The 26,569-nt window shown below is 31.7% G+C and overlaps 1 protein-coding gene across 1 annotated transcript; it reads right to left on the reverse strand.

Moving 5' to 3' along the window:
• Positions 1-281: 281 nt before the first annotated feature.
• On the reverse strand, positions 282-4,706 carry LOC132940625 (endothelial zinc finger protein induced by tumor necrosis factor alpha-like). The gene is made up of 3 exons (XM_061008346.1): positions 4,703-4,706; positions 822-1,025; positions 282-652 (listed from the first exon to the last, which is right to left on the reverse strand). The coding sequence occupies exons 1-3, from the start codon at positions 4,704-4,706 to the stop codon at positions 282-284; spliced, it is 579 nt and encodes a 192-aa protein (XP_060864329.1).
• Positions 4,707-26,569: the final 21,863 nt, after the last annotated feature.

Genomic DNA, 26,569 nt, shown 5'->3' on the forward strand with positions numbered 1-26,569 from the left:
CCCGATGTGATTGGCTACCAAATATTTTTAACTTGAGAATATTTTTTGAAGTCCAAAATACATAATGTTTTAAATAGAAAATTGAACACCGTTTTGTAATTTAAACATTAAAAACCATATGAAGTGTAGTATTTATTTATAAATATGACAATCAATTAGAAATTATGTATTAAGAAACAAGATTTATATGACAAAAAATAACAATTTTACAGTGCTACCATAATAATAAGTTAACATAATTTATACAATTTTAATATGGCCAATTGTTCATAGATCTTTGGTTAATCCAGACATGGTGCAATGTGCGTCCGCTTGTGTGACACCAAATTTCTACTTACCGAGAACGACTCGTCGCATACATCGCACACATATGATTTTTCACCAGTGTGCATTCGCTTGTGTACCATCAAACTGCCACTTGCAGAGAACGACTTGTCGCATACATCACACGCGTATGGTCTTTCGCCAGTGTGCATTCGCTTGTGTGCCGTCAAACTGAAACTTTCCGCGAACGACTTGTCGCATACATCGCATGCGTACTGTTTTTCACCAGTGTGTGTGCGTTGATGTTTCCTTAAAGTGCCACTTTCAGCGAACGACTTTTTGCATACATCGCATGCGTACGGTTTTTCTCCAGTGTGTGTGCGTCTATGTGTCCTTAAGCTGCTACTTACAGCGAATGACTTGTCGCATACGTCGCATGCGTACGGTTTTTTTACCGTAGTGTGTGCGTCGATGTGTTGTTAAACTGCTACTTACAGCGAAAGACTTTTTGCATACATCGCACGCGTATGGTCTTTCGCCAGTGTGCATTCTCTTATGTGCCGTCAAACTGAAACTTGCCGCGAACGACTTGTCGCATACATCGCATACGTACGGTTTTTCACCAGTGTGTGTGCGTCGATATTTCCTTAAGCTGCTACTTAGAGCGAACAACTTGTCGCATACGTCGCACGCGTACGGTTTTTCGCCAGTGTGTGTCACATATTTTATGCAACGATAACGAAACAATGTACATCGCGTGGCTGTGATATATTATAATACACAATAGTATACGAGTAGGTTGAATATATATTATGTATACTTGTTATAATTATACTTGTATGTCATCATTATGTATACCTACTTTGCCGTATCGCGCGAAGTCTCAGCGGTTCGAACAACGCTGGTGCGACGGAGTCCGTCCGCGAATATCGGCGGTAATCGATATACAGTCGTCGCACACCCCCACCCACCCACCCACCCATACACCCGCAGTGTTGGCGTGGCGGGTGCGCGCATATATTACATGATTTTATTATAATATTACGTTATTATACACATGCGGGGTTCGAGGCATTTTTCGTACACGGACGTTCTGAGAAAATTAATCCGTACAGTCAAGTGTACTTTGCCGGGTTGTATAATTTTTATATTATATCGCGTGTGCTGCAGCGTGCGTTCAAGCGCATGCCCTCGCGCACGTGTGTGTGTGTGTGTGTGTGTGTGTGTGTGTGTGTGTGTGGGTATTTTATATAAATTATTAATCGAAACGCTGTTTGGACACCACCGCCGCCGGTAGACCGTGTATACATTAGTATCTTGTGGTTTATCTGCACTCTCGGCGTGTCTACGATTCGCCTACATGTATCATATAGGTACGGTAGATATATAATAATATGACGTGTAATGTGCAACGTCGTATGTATCGTCAACACCCAATGGTGTATTATAGGTATATATTATAATATCGTGATACGTTTAGGTTAATAGGCCTATGGGCAGTATCTAGACTTGATGTTTTCACGTGCACACTGTATAGCTATTATTATTATTATTATTATTATTTAGATATAGGTGTATTAATAATGTATACTGTGCGTTCCACAGTATGCACCTGCATTATACCTATGAAATGTTTTGTTCGGGTACACAAAAAAACCTAATATGTTTTCTTCTAAGATTAGAAGAGCAATTTCAAATATCATTATTATTAGTGATGTAATATACGCACATCATTGTATAATAAGTTAATTTATTATATAATATTAAAGTATTCTGCGTTTGACATGGCGAACTACTCGACGGTCACGTGTAGAGGATATGTCAGGTATGCGGTGGCCCGTGGCATAACGTAAATATTAATAAAACCAAAAACATATCCACCCTTATTATTTTGTCAAGTTTATAGTAATTCTAGGAAAACATATTTTTAAACTTAAGAAATTGATATGCGTTTGAAATGTCTCGTGTAACTTTGTATGCTTTTTTCCTAGAATTATATTATAACGGACAATATTACGTGTCCAACAAATAATAATAATAATAATAATAATGGGAACAATTATTAACTTACATAGGTATCTGTTACCTAACAAAAGTATTTAATCCCAGAGGAAATCTAAATGTAGAATAATTACAATGTATACCACTAATATTAGATTGAACTTTATAAATTATTATAAAATAGAGAAAATGCAATAATTTAATATAGCTAGTAATACATTTTATAAGAATATAATGTATAGAATTATTAGCTTCTGTTCACTGCGCAAATGCCGGAACAACAAAACCACAAAACCAAAATCATTTTTTAGGAATTCGGGTTTGCGAATACAACATATTGTAGAGAAAAAGTATATTATTACTACTATATTAGTATAATAGTTTTGATATAAAATTTCACGAAAATGTAATTGATTTCTTACGTTTTGGTTATCATTTGTTCATTAATTAATTATTTTTCACCTCAATGTGTTTCACGTACTTACAGTGTGTACCTACTTTGTGTATAGAATATATAGAATTGCTGGACATAGTAAAAATAAACCCATAACAATTGTACTATATAACAAATCATATATTATAATGCAGACTGAAGAAATATCTAGACGTTGTGTGTATCAATATTAATATTTTTCAGTTATCAGTTTAGTCAGGTAATAAAGAGGTCGACGAATCAAGAGTTGTATACGTAGGTATAGCCGATGACGATATTTTTAATATTTAATGTACTATATATTTTTTTAAGTGTTTTGTTGTTGCATCATTCTAGTTAATTTCTATTATTTCTGTATGTAATAATTTACTATCACTATTTAATGGTGTCGAGCCTCGGCAATGCTGTATAACACTATATTGATTCAAATCGTTTACTTACGAGCAGATACCACGCAAGGTTAAAAACTATAAATTACTATACATTTTTTTCCGACTCCTACCTATTTGAACGATAGTTTTGAGATCGATTGTCTACTACAGCTTACAATAATAATTATTAATAATGATATATTATAATATTGTGCGTTTGAGTGTCAATAATTCGTCACGCAATCACAGGTGGCCTGCACCGACTAAACAATACGACAGCCACCGATGATCAAAATATTATGGCCTGGACCCTGTCGTCGAGTTTTCATCAAACTGTGTGTTGTACTCGTACTTGCGTGCAGGCATTTAGATAAATTCAAATATTATACGGTTTTCACGCAAAAAGCGAAAAACGGTGCACCGGAGCACTTAAAACAGTGCAGCGCTCATCGATACGCTTGAACCGAGAACAATGTCTGATCAATATGCAATGAATGCTCAATAAACTATTTATCATATATAAAACACATAGGTATATACATACATGTATGAAATTATGTGCGAAACAATGGAATGGAAGAGTGCACACCGATGACATGTGCGATGAATTGTTTTGCATTGCGCTATTGTATAATGCATATAATATATATATATGTGTATGTGTGTGTGTGTGTGTGTGTGTGTGTGAGTGTGTGTATGTGTGTGTGTGTGTGTGTATTGTGTATATATACTTACCTATATATACCGACGGCATAAACTCTATATAATAATAATATGTACACGCGGTACTGTGCGTCGAGATAGGGAACGTCGAAACGCGTGCCGGGAAATGGTTTTTGTAAAAATCGGTCTTAAATATCGACCCGATGTGACAAAATATTACGCGATCAACGTAAATGGCCGACAAGTGCCATTACAACATCTAAATGCATAATACCCGACGTGGCAGATCCGGATACGTTGTCGTCGTTCTCGGTCCAATCGATAAAAATTCAATTCCACGTAGATATTTGTAGACACTTGTATGTATATACACTTAGGTACATAATAACATTTCAAAACATATTTACCCACTATTTTTTTTTTCTTGCGGACGTGAAAATCGTTTTTAAAATTGAATTTAAATGTTGTAACTGTATTATTTATTATTTTATATGAATTCGATTTTATGAAATTATAGCAAAATCACAAATCATATTATATGAGCACATATTACTATATTTTGATTGTAAACGCAATTTAACACGTCTAGAGTTACGAATTGCGTCCCGTTTCCAATGTCTTAGTTTTCATTAATTTACCATAAATTTAAAAATGTTAAGATAAAAGATAATCATCTACATACGAAACATCTATAATATACGAGCGATAGTGGGCTTTGGATGTTGTTAACTTTTATCGAGAAGTTCTTGTAAGCAATCAACGAAGTTGAGTTTTCGAAAAAGTTCACTGCCTAACGCGTTGAATTGCGATTTGTTGGAGTGAAAAATTATTTCCAAAAGATTCAGCCGTAACAATAAAATAATACTCCAAATTTCTTATAAAACAAAGACTTTATTTAGATGCTATATTATTATACTCTTATAATAATAAACATAATTGTAGGTATAAATAATTTAAATTCATGATTTACCCATTTACAATCATCAGACGTTAATAATCGTAATATAATTTATAGATTGAAAATAAAAATGTATTACCATATGTTTCTTACTATAGGTACACATATATTTTAAGGATTTACTTGATTAACTGACTATATAGGTACAAAATATGTATTTATGTAAATAATATTTTTATTTTTTTCAAAGTAATGTATTTATGGATATTTTAACTAAATGCTTTATAACTTGTACAATAAAATCAATTTGTATAGTAGAAGATACGCTAATATGATTGCAATATTACATAATAAGACATATTTTACTAACGTAATAATGGTATTTATATTATGTACATAGGAATTAAAAAAAAGTATCCGAATTGTTAATAAAAATATCTAAATTATAATACGATGAAAGGAAATCTAAATCATTTATTATTTATCATTAAAAAAAATTGTGTAGAAATGTATAAAATTACGCTGTTATGTAGACTTTGAAATTTTCCACTTTTTAGAAAGAGTTTATATGCATATAATATGGAACGAAATTAATAATATAATTATATTATATTACTTTATAGATTTCCGAGTAAACTATTTCTTTTCAATTAAAACTATTATATAATATACTATTATGTGGTCGAGACTCGAGACTAATAAAAGTTAATAATGTTTTCATATCGCGAGTGCAAAGTCTATTACACTTGTATGCAATAAAACCATTAATTATTACAATAATTTTAAGGAAAAAGTGTATAATTAAGACAAATTGTTTCTTCGGTACGTTTTTTTTTTTAATTGGATTGAACATTTTCGTTCGAGAGTGTAGAGGGTCAAAAGGTCTGTACGGTTTCCGATTCACGTAATAAAAAAAGGAAATAAAACAAATAAAATAGAAAAAAAAATAACTTTGGTCTAAAGTATAGCTGGCGCTACTAGAGTAATATTTTTCTTATTTCTGAGTGCATTTTTTGGTTATTTGACAGGTTTTTGTCTTTTACAGGTTTGGGACGTGCGTGAAGGTTTTTATGTTAACTATATATATTTTGTTGAGAGAGAGAAAAAGAGAAAGAGATCAATACAATGAAGAAAAAATCATAAGAGTTTCGATGGGCTTTTTCAAAAAAAAAAAAAAAAAAATAGAAAACACGTACTTTTTATTATATTTTGTTTATATTCCAAACGTGAACAAATATCACACTCGAATTTAAAATGTATTATCTATGTGACCATGTCAATTGTTTTCAAACTTTAATCCACTAAGATATTTATAAAAATACAATAATTTTTGTAGGTACTTACTTGTTTTACTTACATGTTGGAATGTGTTATATAAATTCGTTTTTACCATAACACTGTTAGACTCGTTATTAGCTTTGAAAATATAATGTTTTTTTGCCTATTAAATTGCACATACCTAACATTTACAATGTACATTATCATTTTATAGTTATATATACTTATTTAGAGTTATTGAATCGAAAACTTTTGTAGGTACACATTTTAAAATGTTATTATCTATTTATTGTATAAGATTTTGAGTTTATAGTGTGTAAGTAATAAGTAATAATAAACTGTAGTAGATAAATAAATAATCTCAAATAATATAATATAATGCTTTAAAACTAGGTAAGTACACATAAGTGTGTGACATTGCCGTTTCCCACTTTATGATGGTATATTCTTCATATTTTTTTCCTATATCAAAAAAGAAACACTTATATAAGTATGATTAAAATAATGCGAGTATTTGAAGTTGACGTGTCGCTAGTTTTTGTTGATGTCTCGTTCACATTATGATTATGTGTCATTGATAAATTGATACGCAACAGCCTCCTCCACGGGTGAGGTATACTTATGATATATACGCTCTTACTGCACGTGTGATCCTTCTTCAAAGGAGTTCTTTTTTTTTATAGTCAGCTATTTTTGGATAGCAAACATTTCAAGTGGTGGTTTATTAGTTATTTTTTGCATATATATGTATACTATACTTTGTTTTCTCTTACAGTATTAAAAAATGCGACCGAGGAATTATATGAACTTTTAATTGCTCGGAAAAAATTAAATAGGTACTATATGTGTGGTAATAAAACCGTCGGGCGAAATCTGATGAAAAAGCTTATGTTATATATAAAGAAACACGCTATGCCTGTCTGTCACGTCATGAAGCGAACGATCATCTGATGGATTGCAGTTTTTCAGGTAATGCTTCAAGTTTTATTTTCTCACTCAATGGTTTAAAAAACTCATAAAATATGGGTATAGGTATATATTATTGTTCATGACATAGTCGTAGGGCGCTGCAGAGAGGCCAGTTATGAATATTAATAGCACTATATTATACAATATACACGTAATATAATGTATATTGTATTATATAATATAATTTTTTTATGTACATAATATTATATTAGTTGTGTAAAAAATTACTATACATTGTGCACTTTTATCAGATTTAATTTTAATATTATTGGCTCCTATAAAACGTATACGCTCCTACTGTAAAACCGTTACCTATACTAAATTCATTACCGTTTAAACACTGTTCTACTTACGATGTATACTTGGGTACTTTATTTTTGTAAAACCGGTCAGCACGCGACGGTACAGTTTTTATTTTTAAAATGGTTTATAATAAAATAAAAAAAATAAAAAAAGCCCACCCCTTAACCTGTGTAAACATATAATTAGTGTCGTTCACATTTCGCTTTCGGTACACATTTTTATTTTTATTTTTAGATCCCTCGCCAAAGATTAGGTATCTATATCGATTTTACGTCAGTTATTTTATTTAATATAATAATATTTGACTCGCAAAGCATAACAGAAAAAAAAACAACGACAAAGTTCAAACCGATCGCTTCTGAAGAACTCCACTACATAGTAAAGTAGTGCGTCAACTTACCAAGATAAGTATTTGTGGGACGGGTTTTCGGTGTACCCTTATAGTAATATATTTACAGTTCAGCGAGGTCAATTTGGTCATGAAAATAGAACGCAAACATATGGTTTTCCATTGAACCTTTCGGCCGGGACCGCGTTTGACGGAAAAAAGGTACCATACCGCAACAACACAATGAGCATCGCTCGAACGCAATGTAATATAATAATAAATTATGGCAATAACAACTGTGTAATATGAGGTTTAAACGTTTCACGTGTGTGCCATTGGTCTTGGCCTTAACATTGATACAGATGGAACTGTTTAATAATATTCCCATCGTATTGTATTACGATATTATGTTCTCGACGACCCGTGACCGTTGTTTGTGTGACGTGTCTGGGACCGGCCGGGGTGGCGTATCTGATTTGTTAAGTCCGCGACAGCCCAGCTTTTTACCGATACAATATTAGAGGTATCGTAATAATATTCGTGCTGTATGGGTTCCTGTACCATAGAGTCTCGCCTTGATCAGCCGACATCGAATAATGACACCGCGTATATTTTAATACAATAAAGCTACGAACGCGAGCGTCTCAAGGTTGATTAGGCGGTGTACCCGGTGTTTTGAAGCGTGAAGGCGGGTGCTCTCCGGCGAGGGAGTGGAGACCTCAGCGTCGAAATAACGAAAACGTATAGAGGTAAATATAAACGTACAATATGTATTATAACGGTTCGGGTATGGATGCAACACGAGAAAAAAAAATACGAATTTGATCAATCTCCAATAATTTACAGTTTTGTCGTCTCGCCGCGCAAACATAATAATATAATAATAGTAATAATACTATCGACGGATGTAGATGCGTGCTAAACAATATTCCAGCCGAAAATCTGCTGCCAGTCCCCAAACAATATACATATATACACACGTACTAACGTGTATATATATATATATATGCGCGTATATAGTGTATAGTGACGGGACGTAAAATATTACATAGATGACTGCGACGATAAATAAAAACCATTTGTTTTACGATCGGCGGTGCGCCGTCATAGCACGTCGCAATCGAATCGACTGGACGAGTCCAGATAATAATATGATATGATATTCTTTTATTCCTACACACAAATCTCGTATATAACGTCGCGCCGTCGTAAAACCACTATAATATAATATAATATAATGTGGAATCCATAACACACGACGCGCGAATCTCGTACGATAATAATAATAACGATGATATGCGTACAGAATAATATAATATATATATATATATATGTCATGCACGTATTAGCATAAACCATATACACGCTATATTATGTGTTACATGATAATATTATAGTGTATTATGTTGTACACGAAGTAGATGCCTAATAATATATTAGGACTGTCGTCCCGTGCTCGACTTGGAAAAATGCAAAACGTAAACAATAATTTGAGTTGCTTATATAGCTGCACGTTCCATGGTACCCATACACCGCGGCTCATAAAATCACCTGCACTTGCCTCCTTCCACCGCAAGCAAACATTCCAATCATTCCATATTGTATAATATATAGGTAGTATTAAAAACAATGCAATTCTTCTACAGCATAAACAAACCTTTTTATTTATTTTAACATTTTTTTTTTTTTTTATATTATATATTTTATTACAACTCCGATTACACAAACACAAATTTCAAAAAAAAAAAAACCACCTCGCATACTACCAGGCGTAAACAGAAAATGCGTTTTGAAAATTGTTTTTCAGAATCTTAGAAGACCGTCCGGTACGACTGTCGTGCATGTTGTGCTATAATATTATGTTTCAACGTCATATCATAGTACGAGGGTGCCTGCGACAAGCGCGAAATTAACGATGACGGTTCATATTCATATAATATACTACATTATAATACGAGTATTCACGTATACTCGAATTACTCGTACTCGATACGGATGGGCGTAATAACGTTACGATTTTATTATTATTGTTATATACAGTCGGGTGTGAAGCGTGTGTGTTTCACAGTCACCCGCTGCATTATATTAGTATTATTATTATCATTGTTACTTACGTACAGTTACATGTGACGTGTTGGGGAACCCGCAGCGAGTCCAATTTCGAAATAAATCGAAAATATCGTGTTCTATGGACGGATTAAACATTAATTGACTTGGACCACTCGGACTATAAAATGTGAACTGCCAGCTACGTCCAATATCGCGACGACGCGTCGGACTAATCGTTTCGCTTTATTATGGTCGTCGTCTGAAAAGCGTCATGGTTTTCGGAATTATTTCCAAGCAGAGGACCTATCGAGCTCATCAGAGTGTCGTGGTGAGAAACACGCGGCCCGCAGCTGCTGGCGTGTACACGAAATATCCGATTTTTTTTTCTGTTTTTACTCGGGGTCCTGCTCAAAGATAGATAGACCTAAATGATAGACGAAAAAAAAAACGATATAATATATAAATAATAATCAGACTTATTTGGAATAACGGCCGAACAAGACGATTCCCCGCGCACATGCTACTCATTATATTACATTATAATATCATTATAGGAGTGCGCCTCTGGGGACTCGTAACGTCGAACACGCATTTATATATGCACTGCCGCGTCAACGACGACCGAATAAGTCGACGACGACGACGACGACGACTACGACTTCCGAGTATTAATCACTTAAGACGTATTATAACGGCCATCGCTAACGATCGTCGGGGAGGGGACGAGGCTATTAAGTTATTGTAAAAGGGACCCCATGCCAGAAAAATGTCCTTTATTTTTATTCGGTTTTAAACATTTATCTGTACACACACAGCACTCGCCGCAGCATAAACCCAACGCATTCATCACGCACGCTCGCGCCAACGTCGACGTTTTTTTTATTCCTTCTCCATAATATTATAAATTATACGATCATATTATACTATGTACGTCCTGTACCGGATAACGTACTGGCCGGTCTTGAAAATTTGTTTTCGGCCATTAATTCGCAGCACCAGTGTATCGACCTAGGCCGCCGCGGTCTGTGTATAATTATCGTATTCAACCGAGTTATACCACATGGGGATGAATGTCATTATTAATATTATTGTTGTTGTTTGCGATTACCGATTATTAACGCGATACATGCCGCGCCAGTTAAAGGGCTGCTGATATTAGATTTTTGTTTAGCGAACGCGCAGCTGAGCACGTTAAACAAATCTATTGCAGCGAATAATAATTTTCAAATTACTGTGTTCTATAATACCATCCCTAAATAATATATCGTAGTATTGTATTATAACGTACTACCTATTATTATCGTATAATGCCCGTATCGATAATATTGTATACTTTTATCGAGATTATGGAACATTATTATTTTTTATTCTCGCAAATATAATATTAAGTGAAAAATATAATCTTTTTAAAGAGGGATTTGAGACGTGAACGTTTTCGTTTTACCGGTCTACAAGACGTACCTATATATTATATTATATTGTATTGTATATACATTTATTTTTTATCATTTCGAAGCTGGTATTTTCAGATCGTTATCCTTGACTATTATCGGAGATTTTATAATATATATTGAGCGTCGACATGAAAATGAATCTATGTAACTGTAAATTGTTACGAGAAAACAATGGACAATGCATTCATCCTCCGGAGCGCCCATAATAATATCATAAACGGATGTATAATATTATTATTATTCTCTGTGCAACTTTCGATACTTGAAACGGGGGGTTTTTTTTTCTTTTAATTTGTGGAAAATAGAATATAAACGAACAGTACGTTTCGGCGGAACGTTATTTGAAAATATTTTAATTTATCTGACGTTTTGTTTACGATACACTCTGAAATATTATCGTGCTGGACGGGGTTAATGTTGCCTGGGAAGAATTTAATAAAACGTTTACAGCATTATACTATTTTTCATGTAGACGATACTATTATATATTGTTTATACAAATATATAATTTTATTTATACGCGTGTTTCCGTGTAGATATAATTTGAAGAAAAAAATGTTCAAACGGGAACAGTTTGTATTGATTACCCAGATATTATATTATATTCCCAATCGTCGAATGTCATACGTAGTACGGCATCACGCTTTTTTCATATATTATGTTTATTTAATATTTATACATTATATTCTCTGTTGAAAGGAGAATTTTGCACACCACTAATTTTGATTGGCACTTTATTTGCCTTGACTAAATTTGTTTTTTGTTTTTTCCTTTTGGTAGATAATTCTGGTTCACTAGTCGAACGAGTTTATGTCTGTTTGAACGGTTATCAGCCAACCTTCCTGCCGTACGGAATACTGATATTTCATTCCTGACCATTTAGTATTTCACTTTTGGCATTCAGGTACCATTTAAAATATTTTATTCCATTTATATTTCTAAATTTTATATGCGCACACCATTTGATAGATATATGCATAAGACAAGGACTTGGCAGGTATATATATAGTATACCAACATATGTATCATAATATATGAAATAAAATAATATATCTTCACTTTCATTCTATATGGTATTATATAGTCAGATAGTCTTATTAGATCCCAAGCACCACACTTATAGTACGAATACATATACATCATGATATATATATATAAATTCATCTAAGCCATAATATAATATATATACACTCACACACACGTGCATGCACGTATTTCTTTTACATTACGACACAGCGAACAGCGATTGAGCTTCAAAGTCATTGTACCCGAAATACTGTTTTCTATTATTACGAAATCCGAGATCAAAGGATGTACCCAACACTCGTTCTTGCTCGATCGAAATTCGAATCCGTATTTTCGAAGAACGCGTTTTTCGACGTGTTAAAGCAAACTTAAGGCGCGAGGACAATTTGATTGTGTTCGCCAAATGCGTTTAGATGATCTTCTATAAACATTAAACATATCATGTATCTGTATAATGTATAATGTTTAGAATATTTATATTTCATATGTATATACTTTGTAATAATATACGACGTGTGCGTTGTGCGTTGCGTACACCAGAACAAGAACAATGGACATATTGTTTAATTAATACTAAAATGTTTTACTTCACCATTGGTTTCGGTAAAATAATGTTTTAAAACGAGAACCCTGCCACTACCATAATCTACATCACATTGAATATTGTATATCAGAGCTGCGCCCTAACTAGTTAAAAAGTTAAAGTTAAGTTAGAAAGGTACTGTTTGTTTAGTTTTGAAAACTAGTTAGTTTTAATTCATTTTAACTTTGTAACTTAACTAGTTGAACTTGTGTAACTCTTAAACATAATAAGTAATTAGTTATTTTTGCAGTTCTTTTTTCATTTATTGAATTTTTCAATTTCTTATTTTGTTTATCTATCTATATTCTAATTACTGATATTCCTATTTTGCTAAGAAATTAAGGTTATTACCTACTTATTTGAAACATTTGATCAAATTCTCAGTTAACAGTACTAAGTTGATCAATTTAATTTTTCATTCATCAGCAATAATTCAAGTTAGTTACCTACAAATCTAATTAATAGTTAATTTATGTAATACATTGCATTTAAAATTTATATTTTAAGCTAAAAACAAAATTAACTTCTAACTTTTACTCTAACTTAAGTTACTATTTTCACCAAACTAGCTTCTAACTAAGTTAGAAATTCGGTAAATTTCAGAAACTAACTTATATTCTAACTTAGTTACTTTTGTAATAAAGTAACTTAACTTTAACCAGTTTAAAAAAGTGACTAACTTGCACAACTTTGTCGTATAAACACAGCAGGCTCTTTCAGTCCACGGCAGCGGTATATTACGAAAACTTAATTATTACCCTTATTGTTTACGATATTATACTCAATACTATAATTTTGGGCACAGCCAGCTGTTTCGGAAACACTATTACAGCCTCTTTTAACTACCACATCGTAGCGTGAATCGCAGACTTTTAGAAAACACTAATTTACTTTTTTAATAAGTTTGCGTGCCGCCGTTTTACCGCGTTTTCAGCTTATCATCAATCGTTATTTCACACACACACAAACACACATTACTTTAATATTGTGCGCGTGTGATGAAGTATTACAATGGCCAGGCCTATAGCGAACATTATATTTAAGTTTACGACTCTTTAATTTATTTAATTACGACTTCACAACGTGCGCCGTTTTTGATTTGTTGAGTTCAAAACCTGCAGCAGAAGTAATACGCGCACGGCGGCATATCATTATTATTATAATATTATACTATTATGTTTGCATTTCGAAAAACGAGCTGCAGTGTTTTTCTGCGTCGAACCGAAACGAATTTAGCGCGTTCGGAAGAAAAAATAAAATCATTTTTATGTACACTACGTTCCGGGCTGCATGCTGCACCTCTACCGTTTATGATTCATTTATTTTATGTCCGCGAAAACGGATATACATAATATACAGCGATGCGCTTTGACTTCCGGGGATTGAAAATGGATACCCATTTGAGGGGATTATCTAAGACCCGATCGGTATTGATGACAGAGAATTTTTCAAACCGAGAAAACATTCGCCCGTGGAGCTGTATATAATACGTATTATTATGTTTATATATATATAAATAGAGAGATAATAGAATAGAATAAAACTGGGTGTTCATTTGTGAAAAAATAAATAAAAACCAAATTACGTTTGACCCAGATCCGACGATTTCGTTGCCTATATAGGATTATATATGTTTCCGTGGACATGTATTATAGTCGTCGGAGTTTATAGTGGTTGTATAGTATATAATTTTTTTTTAGTATTATAGTTTCATGACCGCACACATGTATATGTGCACAATATATATAATGTATTGTATGGTATATATAATCAGAGAATCCAGAAATGCTATTGATATACATACATAATATAATAAAAAAACCATTATATATTTGTGAAAAATATTTGCTAGGATCTTTTTAGAAGTTGCGTTTTATGTTTGGTTTATTTTTACAACCGATTTATGATAAATGGACAAAAAAAAGACCTTTACTGAACAGCAACCTTTTTTTTTTACTTCCTACACGTCGTATAAAAGTACTCTCTCAAAAACGCTAAGTATTTTAGACATATAATACAATACAATACACGTACAAATGTCAACGATTTAGTACCTATAAAATGCATTATATATTTCAATATATTTGTAGCGGAAAAATTGTATTTTAAATTAAAATTGATAAATGTATACAATATACGGTCGTGGTGTAAATATATAGTTAAATGTGTGCTATAAAGCGATTTCAGTGAAAACATTTGAGCAGACCCAGAAATAGCTATTTTAGGATTATTTTATCAAGTAGATAATACATTTATATATTATATAGGTGTTTCACCAAGCATGTTCTCTCTCAATATTTCATCTATTAATGAATGAATTCGAATTCTGATTTTTAAAATTTTTAAACAAAGAAATTTTTATATTTTTTTGATACTAAATACCATATTTTAAAATTCTTGATGTTTTTTGTACTACTTAAAGAGTGTTCAATGGAGAAACCAACTTCTATTTTTAAAATTAGAACCCTCCTCCCCCATTTCTACTCAAAATTAATTAGCGGATAATTTTTGTAAAAATGTTGACTAATCAAAATCAAAATTTGAACGAGTAGTTTCAAGTTATTTAACGTTGTGTACTTAGGATAATAGGTTCATGATAATGGGTTTGGAAGACACGCGGTGACTATATAGTGACTTGAGAATCTTAGTAATTAATATTAATCCATCAACATTTATCATATGTAAAAATAGTCCAAGTAATTACTGGATCCAGTATTACATATATTCTATATTTTTTTAAAATCATTATTAATGACTATAATTATCCTCAGTATAAACATTTAAATAACTTACTGAAAAATTAATCGTTTAAATTTTGAATTAATTACACCAATAATTCTAAAATAATTATCTAATAAATAATTTAGAGTAGAAAGTAACTCATTTCAAAAACAGAAGTTAGAAGTTATCTCAAGAATTTATAAATACGGTCTTGAGTATATTTAAAAATGCCAAGAATTTGATATTAAATAAATTCATTATTAAATGAAAAATTGGGGTGAGCATATTTTGGTGAATCATCATTCCATCTATATATTATATAGAAAGCACAATAATTCAATTTGACTTTTACAGTTGTATACGCTCGTCTATTTACTGCCGAACCAGTGTGATTGCTGATTGCTGATATTCAGATATAATATAATATCTATAGTGTATATATATTTATATAAAGTTTACACTGGGCAAGGATCATTAAAATCCCAATATACATCGGTAATAAATACGTGGATATTGATTATGTACCAAAATTATTGTTCAGTATTTTTAGTATAGGTAATGAAAAAAATTATTATTAGAGTAAATTGCATTAAAAAAACTATTTCATTGATGTTTTTAAAAGCTAAAAACAATAAAGGTAATCTGCAAAATAAATATTATTTTTTCGATGTAATAATACTATCGAAGTTGTTCTTGATGTTTGTGTGTTTTACGTCGTTCGGTATAAATCCGGAAGTTTATTTTTTAATTGTGATTATTATTATTGTTATGTTTTTCCGAACCATGTCTGTATAGACATTAGACAACTATACCAACATCTGCGAAGGACTACAGATTTCATTTTTATTTTAGACGTTTCGAGAACAATTTTCAAGAACAGTTTATTTTATTGATAACAATATTGCGTCGATCTTTTATTTTTCGTGTTAATATCCACGTTCAGACGAAAAAAACGGTATAAAAACAAAAAAAAAAAACATCAGACCCTCTGGCGGATGAGTTTAAATCGAATACAAACGGATCGCGTATTATTTCACAGTGTATAATGACTGCAGTAACGTCCGACTTTATTTTCTTAAAGATTTGAATTCGAATACCTTTTTTGTAGAATAATAACAGTATTATATATTTTATTTTACAAAATATCTTATCGTTTTCATTTACAACAAACATTGTAAAATCAACATCATGATAAATGATCGGAAAACATAATGTTAATGTTATATTAAATGGTTTGTATTTTGTTTTTGGCGTTTACTGGTCCGGTTTTCACTTGACTCGTTTAAAAAAAAAACGCATATCCAATTTATTTTCTATAACTATAATATTGTGTACTATACGATATTATGGCTATTATTATAGCTATGACAAGTCGTTACAGAAATGTATTTTTTAATTTTTTCAAGGTTCGTTATACTATAGAATGGGCATTCCACGTGATGCATCGGGACGTGTCCAACAATAATTATATATTATATTATTACGATTCTCGAATCGCGCTCCCTTTCCTCGTCCAATGTCGACCCCACCCCCTATCCACCCGGCACAAACATCACGCGCGTTCACAAATACGTCAAATTATGTCCACAGGTACACATCGGGTCGACCCGAACGTTCAAAAACGTAATTTCCCCTCGTTCGACTACACATATTATACACACACACACATCACACGAGCACGAACATGCACTCGTCCCTTAGAAATAATAATAAACAAAGCCTTGTTAAGTTTTTTTTTTTTTAATTTTTTTTTGTAAAAATATTATTCCGTATAATTACGTTGGAAAATGAAATCTAGATGCCGAAACGTGTCTGGAGGTTGTAATTTTACGCGCGACGGCACCGATGATATAGGTTCAGTTGTGTGCGTGCGTTTGCTTGTGCGTAAGTGTGTGTGTGTGTGTGTGTGTGTGTGAGCGTGCGCGACGGGGTCGCATTCGGCCAGGTGTAAAACTACCAAACAAGACATTTTATTATTAGGGCTTATAATTTTTTTTTCCATCTATTTATTATTATTATTATTTTTTTTTTCGCATTGTTCGGGTTCAGGTGTTCTTCTGGTCGTCGTATAGTATACAACCACCGCTGCTGTGCGTATGATGCGAGCCGCCGTGACGGCATCGTCGGCAGTCCATTGAATCTTCATACGGGAACTACCCGAGGGCCCTCCCACTTTCCGGGATAAATCGCCTCTGGCCAGCGAAATAAAAGGCACGCACATAATCGTAATGTATTTGCCCCGTCCATTGTGTGCACGTCTCACGGTGTTAGTCTCGAAATGAAATGTTGTATGAAATGTGATTTCGCCCCCAAAACGAAAAATCAAAATCCCATTGTTGGGCCCGCTTGTCAGTATGGGGTATTATGCAGTGTGTGCACGGTGTATTATATTATTTATATACGTATACAACGCGAGTTGACACGTCGTCGCCCGGTGTCTTACAATCAATAAAGTGTAATCTTTGTGGAATCGACAATTTCTTCTGTCTCTCCCTCTCCCTCGCTCTATTTCTCTCTCGTCCAGTCATCCTTTTTGTGACCTATCCAACAACATTTATATTCAACAGAGCCCATAAACCCTTTTTTTTTCGTCTCGGACGCGTTACCGCGGTAATTGTGTACAACAGTGTACCTACATACAAGCAATATTATATACTGTACAAAAGCGCGCGCGCGTACGCACACTCGCGCACATATTATATACGTGATGTTATACGGTAATAAATAATATTGACCGTGTTTCGTGAAATATGGCGTGTTTTTTTTACACGACCATATTATATATTTACGGTATGTACATTATGTATAGGGTTTGACGAAATAAGAGAAAAGTGTATCTAATCTCAAACGCGTATGACAAACATATATAACACTATAAAAAAGTGCCGTATTTTAAGTGACAAAAGAGAATAACGAGTTGAAAAATAAATAAATAAATTACACCGTGAAGAATTGTGTTTGTTTTATATTTTATCCGCCGCAGACTAATAAACTCTAATTGATTGGCTGTCATTTATCATTTAAAATTTGAATAACTAAAGAAGCGGAAGTATTATACTAATTTCGATTCCAAATGAACTCTTGTCTCTCGTTATGGTTGTTTTGATTTAGTAATAATAAGAGAGCACCCTGTCCCTGTGCAAATACTGTGATTTCGAGGGTAGATTTAAAAGTAACAAACTTCGTTCCTAATTATTTCCCATTATTAAATTATTTATTTAATTTACAGAATATTTGCAAAAGATAACAAAGTAATAAATCATTCGAAAATTGTGGTGAATATTAATCACTATCGTGGTCGTGCTTACATCACATTCAAAACTATACATTTTGAAATCGAATTCAATAGAAAAAATAATTATTATAACCAATATTATAATAAATGTGTTATATAACTTTCGTCAACTATAGGTATATTTTATGCATACTATATTAATTATTATAGCTTTCATCCGAGGAAATACATCTGAATTGTCCAAACGTAGGTATGTTTTTTTAATTTCACATTTTATGGCAAACATAAACCATTGAGTTAATATATATTCATGGATCAAAAAAATGTAATTATTTAAATGATTATAGTTTCTATTCAGCAAAAATATATAATTTATATATTTTTTTAATATAAACGATATAATATAAAATCTGTACAGTATAAAATAAGTAAGTACTATATTATGTAATATTGTGAGATGCAACGTTGATATGATCAATATACTTGTAGTTTACATCTGTGATGAACATCTGTACTTTTATGGACAGTAAGCAGGCGTATCTTTGACGAATGAGCGAGTCGTTAGGCAAATAAATTAAATGACGGACGTCATACGATTGAATTTGTTGTTTTCATAAACAGTATAATTTATTTATAACTCAATCTGTATTCAGGAAAAATATATCAAATATGTATAAGTCCATTATAGGAACTGTATTGTTGTATGTTATTTTATACACGCATCAATTAACAGTACATTAAAAAAACGTTGGCGCTTTTACGATCTCCGTAATATTATAGTTAGTACCTATAGGTACCTACTTTATATTTATAAATCATTATACTGTTGAGTCTAGAGCTGCAGTTGATTGCATGCGTATACTATGAAAAATGCACTGATGATATGCATCTAACTCTTAGAGATATATAGAAAATAAATAAATTATACAATTTTAGAGAAAGTTGTTTTTTTTTATTGATTTCAATTTTATATTCTTTTTGTAACCACGAAATTGAAACGGTTCTCATACAACTCATATGCGTAAACATATATGTATCGGAATTTAAGAAATTTTATTAGTTTTTATTTTGTACGACGTGCTCATGATTGTTGAGCGTTACTCGTATTGAAGAGGTCAATTTTTAAATACTGGGGTCATATTTTTTTTATTATGCAGTGATGTTTAAAAATCTCTATTTAATATTTTGTAATCAATTGACACAAGACGAACACGCAAAACATTTATCAAACCATAATATAATAGTATATAATATACTATACACACATTTTGACATAAAATACCAAAATACGTTCTATAAACTAAAAAACAACAAGTATGCACTTCAACAATTTCAAATTTTTATTCGGGGCATTAGGAAACGCTTGCCTAACCTTACTTAGCATACAATTACAATACACAATCAACCGGAAAAAAATATGCAAATGTACGAAAGTCCTTGCTCTAGTTATCGTACGGATTTACATGTATAGTATATAATTCAATAGAATCTGTGATATATATATATAGTGTATATAACTTGCATATAACTTGTATTGTATCTAAATGTACTGTTAGAAGTTTGAAATAATTATTAAAATCATACAATTTGAACGCACTGGATTTCACCGCAGATGTATCTTACGAACATCGAACTTATTATAGGTATTAATGCTCATTCAATATTATTCACTGTCTGGTTAAATTTAACAATAACTATATTATTATTACCTACCGTTCTCCGTGATAACCTTTTGTGTTTTCAACAAATTCGTAAGTAGTCCAGTTTAACTGTGGAGAAAAAAAAGTTAAAATACACGGTTCATACTAGTTGTCTCCAAAATATACTGATTTCCTCCCATGATTTTCGTAAATAATATGGCTAATATATACACTAGTTTCCTCAGATGATAGTTCGTAATTTCTTACAAGTTGTTTCCCAAAAATGTCTAGACTAAAGTTACCTCCCAAATTAAATTAAGTAGTGGCTCATAAAGTTCATAAAAATATATCACGGCAATATATGAATTTATGTATACCGCCTACATGTGTTATAGTTTAAAAAAATTAAAATTATAAATATATTTATAAAATGTTTGAATTGCTTAGAAACCACTTACATAAATAATACCTGCCTATTGGGAAGCAATAATTAGTACTAAACCATTTTCGTTTTAGATAAAATTTAGAGTTCGTCTGGAGCCCACATAAAAATATTTCGTAACTATGGTAAAAATATTTTTAGGAATATAATATAGCTGTTAAAATATTTTAAAAAAGTTGGGTACATAATTAGGAAATATTTTATTTATATTCTTTGGCCAAGAAGTTCATATTTTTGAAAATATTTAAAAAAAACATTTACAACACATTTTAATCATATATTTTCAATGAACATTTTTACGGAAACTTTATAAAAATATTAAGTCAACATTTTTATCATGTAGTACAATATTTTGTTATAATGAGAAGAAAATATTTATAAAATATTATTAGTCAAATATTCAAGCACTTTAAAATATTTACAAAATATTATCATTTCCCAAATGCTGTGTCGGAGGTAATTCGTATAAAGTAAGTTCAGAGTCAATTGACATAAAAATTACCTTTTAAACTTCGGGATGCAACTAGTACGAATGTTCCACATATTGTTAATGCGTCTATCACATCGTAACGAATTGAGCAGATATTTAATTGTTGTTTGTCGCCTATTAAAACGAATGTATACGTGATTTGGGGCAATAGTGTACGTACAATAATATTACGCTCGTTGAATGACAACCAACAGAAGCCGTCTCGTTCGGTACGAGAAATCTGTAAAGCAGACAATCCAGATTGATAATAATATTCTTTGCGATTCCTCGCAAGACACCGTTTTAATTAACGCGTTGTGAATACGTTATTTATTTTGCAGAGGCTGTCGTTCACATAATCATACTGTATAATATAGCGTATGACCCAGGTATATGCACGGGCTCGAATCGTCTGCCTTATTCTTTTGTAATGCTTAATACTTAATGTATAACATCTGTACATAAGTATACATGCGAACTTTGAACGTTTCGTTTCAAACGTCACACGAGTGCCCTGTTTTTCACCTGTAGCGTCACAGACACTACCTAACTGTATTATATCTAAAGGTTTATGCGCGCCGCCGCCCGACGTGCGTAATAAGTACATGTCTGAGAACCGTCGTTCAACTCTGTTCATGTGAAAAGTCTCACGAATACGGAATAATACGATCAGTATACCAACTCCGATTCGTGGAAAACGATTCATCGTATTCATCGTCCCGCGGAAAATGCTTTCCTCCCTGCACTAAGCCTCCGCTGCATGCACAATTATTATTATTACTTTCGAATAGGTACCATAAATTACGTGGATTTCGGCAGCCGCGTATCGCACACGCACTCGTAAAACGAGATTACCGAATAGATGTATATATAGGCACTCGTCGTGGCCCGTGATAATTCCGTGTACATAGACGTGTATTGAGGTTTATCAGGTAGGTTACTTACAGTTTAAAATTTGATTATAGCTGTAGCCGTTGAATCCCTAACATAGTTCAAAATATGTTGAAATGAATAACGTTTTTATAAAAACCTCATTTTAAATACTGATTAATAATGTAGGTTTATGGTAAAATAAATTGTATTTGGAAGTCTTATTATAAGATATAAATATAAATATGTACGCGACAGACGGATATACGTATCGTGGTTTGAAATAATGTCTGAAAAAATGATTATGTCTGATAGATAATAAAATTTAGTATTATTAAAATGTAATCTAATATTTTATTGATATATAACGAAATAGTTTGATTCAATTATTATCAGTATTATTAAAATAAATTTTTGTTGTCATCATTATAATATCAATGGTAAATTTGTATTACCATTAAAGACGATGTTATAGGTACCTACTACCTACCTACACGTACAATTGTTAATAAACGAGAACTTAAAAAATATATTTTGGCTTAAACTTTCAGTAATAAAAGATAATGAACTTATAAACATAAACTAAATGAAACATTAAAACTTTTTGTACATTTTCCATTTTGTTTGTTCGAGTACCTGCCTGGTATACATATTACGTTCATACAAAATATAATAATATACGATTTCCATTCTTACACGCAATGACGTGAACTCGTCGTCGTTATATTATTATGATTTACAGATAAACGTATATAGAATTATATTATATCTTATCATAATATAATATTGTATTTCTGGTGCAGTAACGCGCCAAACTACTCCACGATAGTTCAATATTCCAGTATTATCACGGTGTGAAATATGCAGCGGGGAAAAAAAGATGGGAAAAAAAAATGTGTATCATCCGTGGCACGTTATTGCGCCCATAAAGTATATTATTGTATTATTATATTGGTAGTCAATTGTGAACAAAGAATCGTTTTGGCCCGTCAGACTGTAGTTCGACGAGCGACGACGACGGTAATATTATAACCGGGTGAAATAAAAATAAACATTCACAGACTCCGTTTGGGTCCTTCGATCTATTGTGAATCCCTCCTCTCACCATTAATCCTGCTGCACCGAGCTCGGCCGTGAGCACACACACGCACACGATATAGTATAATGGGTATAAATAATAAACATTTATTATATTATTAGTACAGAGCACCTAACACGATTGCATTATTGTCTTAACGTCGTTTTTCTTTTATCATATTGTTCAGACGTATTTAGTGTATGTATGTAGGCAGTATTATAGGGTGAAATAATAAAATATATCATACGTATAGCTTAGTAAGTCGATAGGTATTACAATGATGCACACGGACGTCATGCTTTACGTTTGAATGAAACATTATTATATCATGCATTTCGAAACACGTTTTAAAAATTATGGTAAGGAAATTTCTAATGATTTATAACCCAAATAATATTGTGATGTATAATAATACAGACCATGTGTCGCGGTCGTAAGCGTATATTATACATGTGTGTGTGTGTGTGTGTGTGTTCTGTGAGCTATCGGCATGGTTTTAACGATACCGCTTAATAATGTTAAATGTTAATTAAGCTCCACACACATAATATTGTACACACAAACGAAATATATATTTATATCATATACGATAATTTAACTTCATTATGCTATACAACGCGTGTTTTTAATAACTGCACGTGGAATATATTATTATAATATATATGTATAGAAAAAAAAAACATGACGATTATATTACAGTATTACACGCGTGTCGTTCACGTACAGACGATAATATGCGTAGTACTACAACAGCGTATAATATTACATAGGTACGTATATGTATATGTAAGTATAGCTATTTTATTAAATTTATTATACATTTTTTGCTTTCTTAATACATACTAAAGTACTATTATTATGTAAACATAATTTATTATTGCGAACGAATTTATTAATATTTCCAACCCGACCCGTAACAATATCGTACAGTAGTCAGTTATAATATTCGTCCCACACAAAAGGGTATTTTTTGATGCGCAGTTTTTTGACAATTTCCGTGCGGGGATTATTGAAATGTATACCCCCACGCAGATAGATCAAATGATTAATGAAGGACATCCGCAACTGTATAGTCATTCCGACTGTTTCTGCAGAGATATAATATCATTATAATAATAGGTAGGTACGAATAAAATATGAAAAAAAATCCATCTCATTAATATAGATATTGCGCAGTGGATTCTTATTAATATGTCAAATGACAACGTCGCGAATTGTTTGCTATCTTGAAATAAATTGAAATCTCCTTGAAACTACTATCACACTAAAATATCATTACAATAAAACTCGATATCTCGATCTTTTTTCGGTTCCCCTTGAGATTTGACTGATTATTTTTTTTCACAAATTATAACTCGTTTACACTCCCGAATGATTGAGTGTTATGAGATCCGTGGTGACACTGTGACAGCTGGTTACACGCGTATATGACGTATTGAAGTTATTGTAGACCTATCCGAAAAAAATATTAATTATGAGCTATAACTTTGTTTAATATTATACCGTTGTAAATAAATTGTCAGGTACCTACTGATTTTTTTAACTGTTTTATTGCCACAAATGGCATGCGTTGGGTGCGCAATGGACATGTCTGACTAGGTATTTTGCTTTTCATATTAATACTCATACAGCTGGAACTTACACTTATACTATGACTATAACTTATAAGCGTTTTAACAGATGTATAATAAGTCCAGTGTTGCTAGACATTTCCAGAGCTATTTTCGAAAATTAATATACTATAAAAAAATACTCGTTTGAAAACGAATTCATAAAGCGTAAATTGCATAATAATATAATCACTACATAGTAATTAATAATAATAGTAATCATAATATATTAAATATCTATTAAAACAATAGTTAAAGTTTAAACATCAAACTGTCATCTCCACGCATTATATGATTATTACTGTATTAAATAATATTATTAATGTTATTATTATTTTTTTTTTTTAAACACCAACATTTGCAATATCATTTCACATGGATATTAAACGGACATTTTAAATACAATTATTTACTTTAATTTATTACCCCTCTGACTACTAGCTTCAACCCAATTTTAATATACGCTTGTGCCATTACATTTTCTATTTAATTTTCCGCATTTTCTCAAGTAAAAAGCAGAATTGTTTGTTTTTACAACGGCGACAGCATCGTATACACAAGCCCACCTGTTAAAGTTCATTAAGATCTTAAAGTCAGTAGTTATGTATTTGCTCATGATAATGTCAGCTGGTATATTTATATATTTAACTATGAACTATCAGTAATTTGAACTGATTTGAATATCAGTAATTTGAAAAACATCGTGATTGAAATATAAAATAAATATTTTACGTGATAATTATTGTCTCCAGGAAAAAAAACCAAAAGGAAACAAGCGTTGCTATATAGCGACACCCGTGTTCACCCTTATGCTGCAGCTACAGTATTTTTTTTTATCGTTATAACTTATTAGTTATACAATGTACATACATGATAACAATTGCATGCCGATTTTACGAATAATAAATTGACGTTTACCCACAGAAGAGGAGTGAAGATAATGCGGTGCACAGTATACACATTGTTTAGTGTATTTGCGCTTCATCTTAAGTCTGTTTTCTCGATTGTGAATAAGGCGAAAAATATGTTTATTGGTTTTCGTCGGAACCCCGCGAATAATATGTATACAGAGTGATTCACCAAGCATGCTAACATCCATTTTTTTTCTTTAATGATTAATTTATTCAACCAATTATTTTTGAAATTTTAAAATATACGTTCGGCTGTTTTGGCAGCATATTTTGAAATACTTATTTTTTTTTATACTATTTAAGAAGCATATTATCCAGCGTGTGGCAATAACAACTTATTTTTTTCAATGAGAACAAAAACAAATTTTCTGTAAATTGTTAAGCAGGTGATTTTCATTAAAAATGTTTATGTATTTAAAAATTATAAATTCAAATATAATGGAGTAGAATATTTATCTATAACTATTTTATAAAATTTGTAAAATTTGTCTGTAGAAAATAAGTAACTACTATAGATTAAAATATTATATGGATTATATTTTTGCAATCCATTTTTACAAACTGTTATTATTTATTAACCTCAGTAAATAAATTTTAAGATATCAAAAACTATGATTTAGATATGTAATCTACCTAGATTTTCAAAAAATTCATCGGTTTATCATTAATTGTATACAATAAAAAGGGCGGTTTTTATTAGAAAAAAATAAGATTATATTTCCACAGATGACTCCTCAAACATTAGAAATAGAAAATCTTAGTATTTTAACATATGGTCCTTATGTATACTTAAAAATCTTGAAATCAGAAATTTAATATTAAATGAAAAAAAGGGAGCGAGCATGTTCGGCAAATCACCCTGTTTTTATATTAATTTACGCACGCTATTTTAGGTAATTTAAAAACATAAGTGCCTTTTTTCTTGTGTATCCGTGTATTTTTCCATTGATAATATACCGTGGTGTAATCGGCA

Source organism: Metopolophium dirhodum, chromosome 1 (genome assembly GCF_019925205.1).
Source record: "Metopolophium dirhodum isolate CAU chromosome 1, ASM1992520v1, whole genome shotgun sequence".
NCBI classification, from domain to species: Eukaryota; Metazoa; Arthropoda; class Insecta; order Hemiptera; family Aphididae; genus Metopolophium; species Metopolophium dirhodum.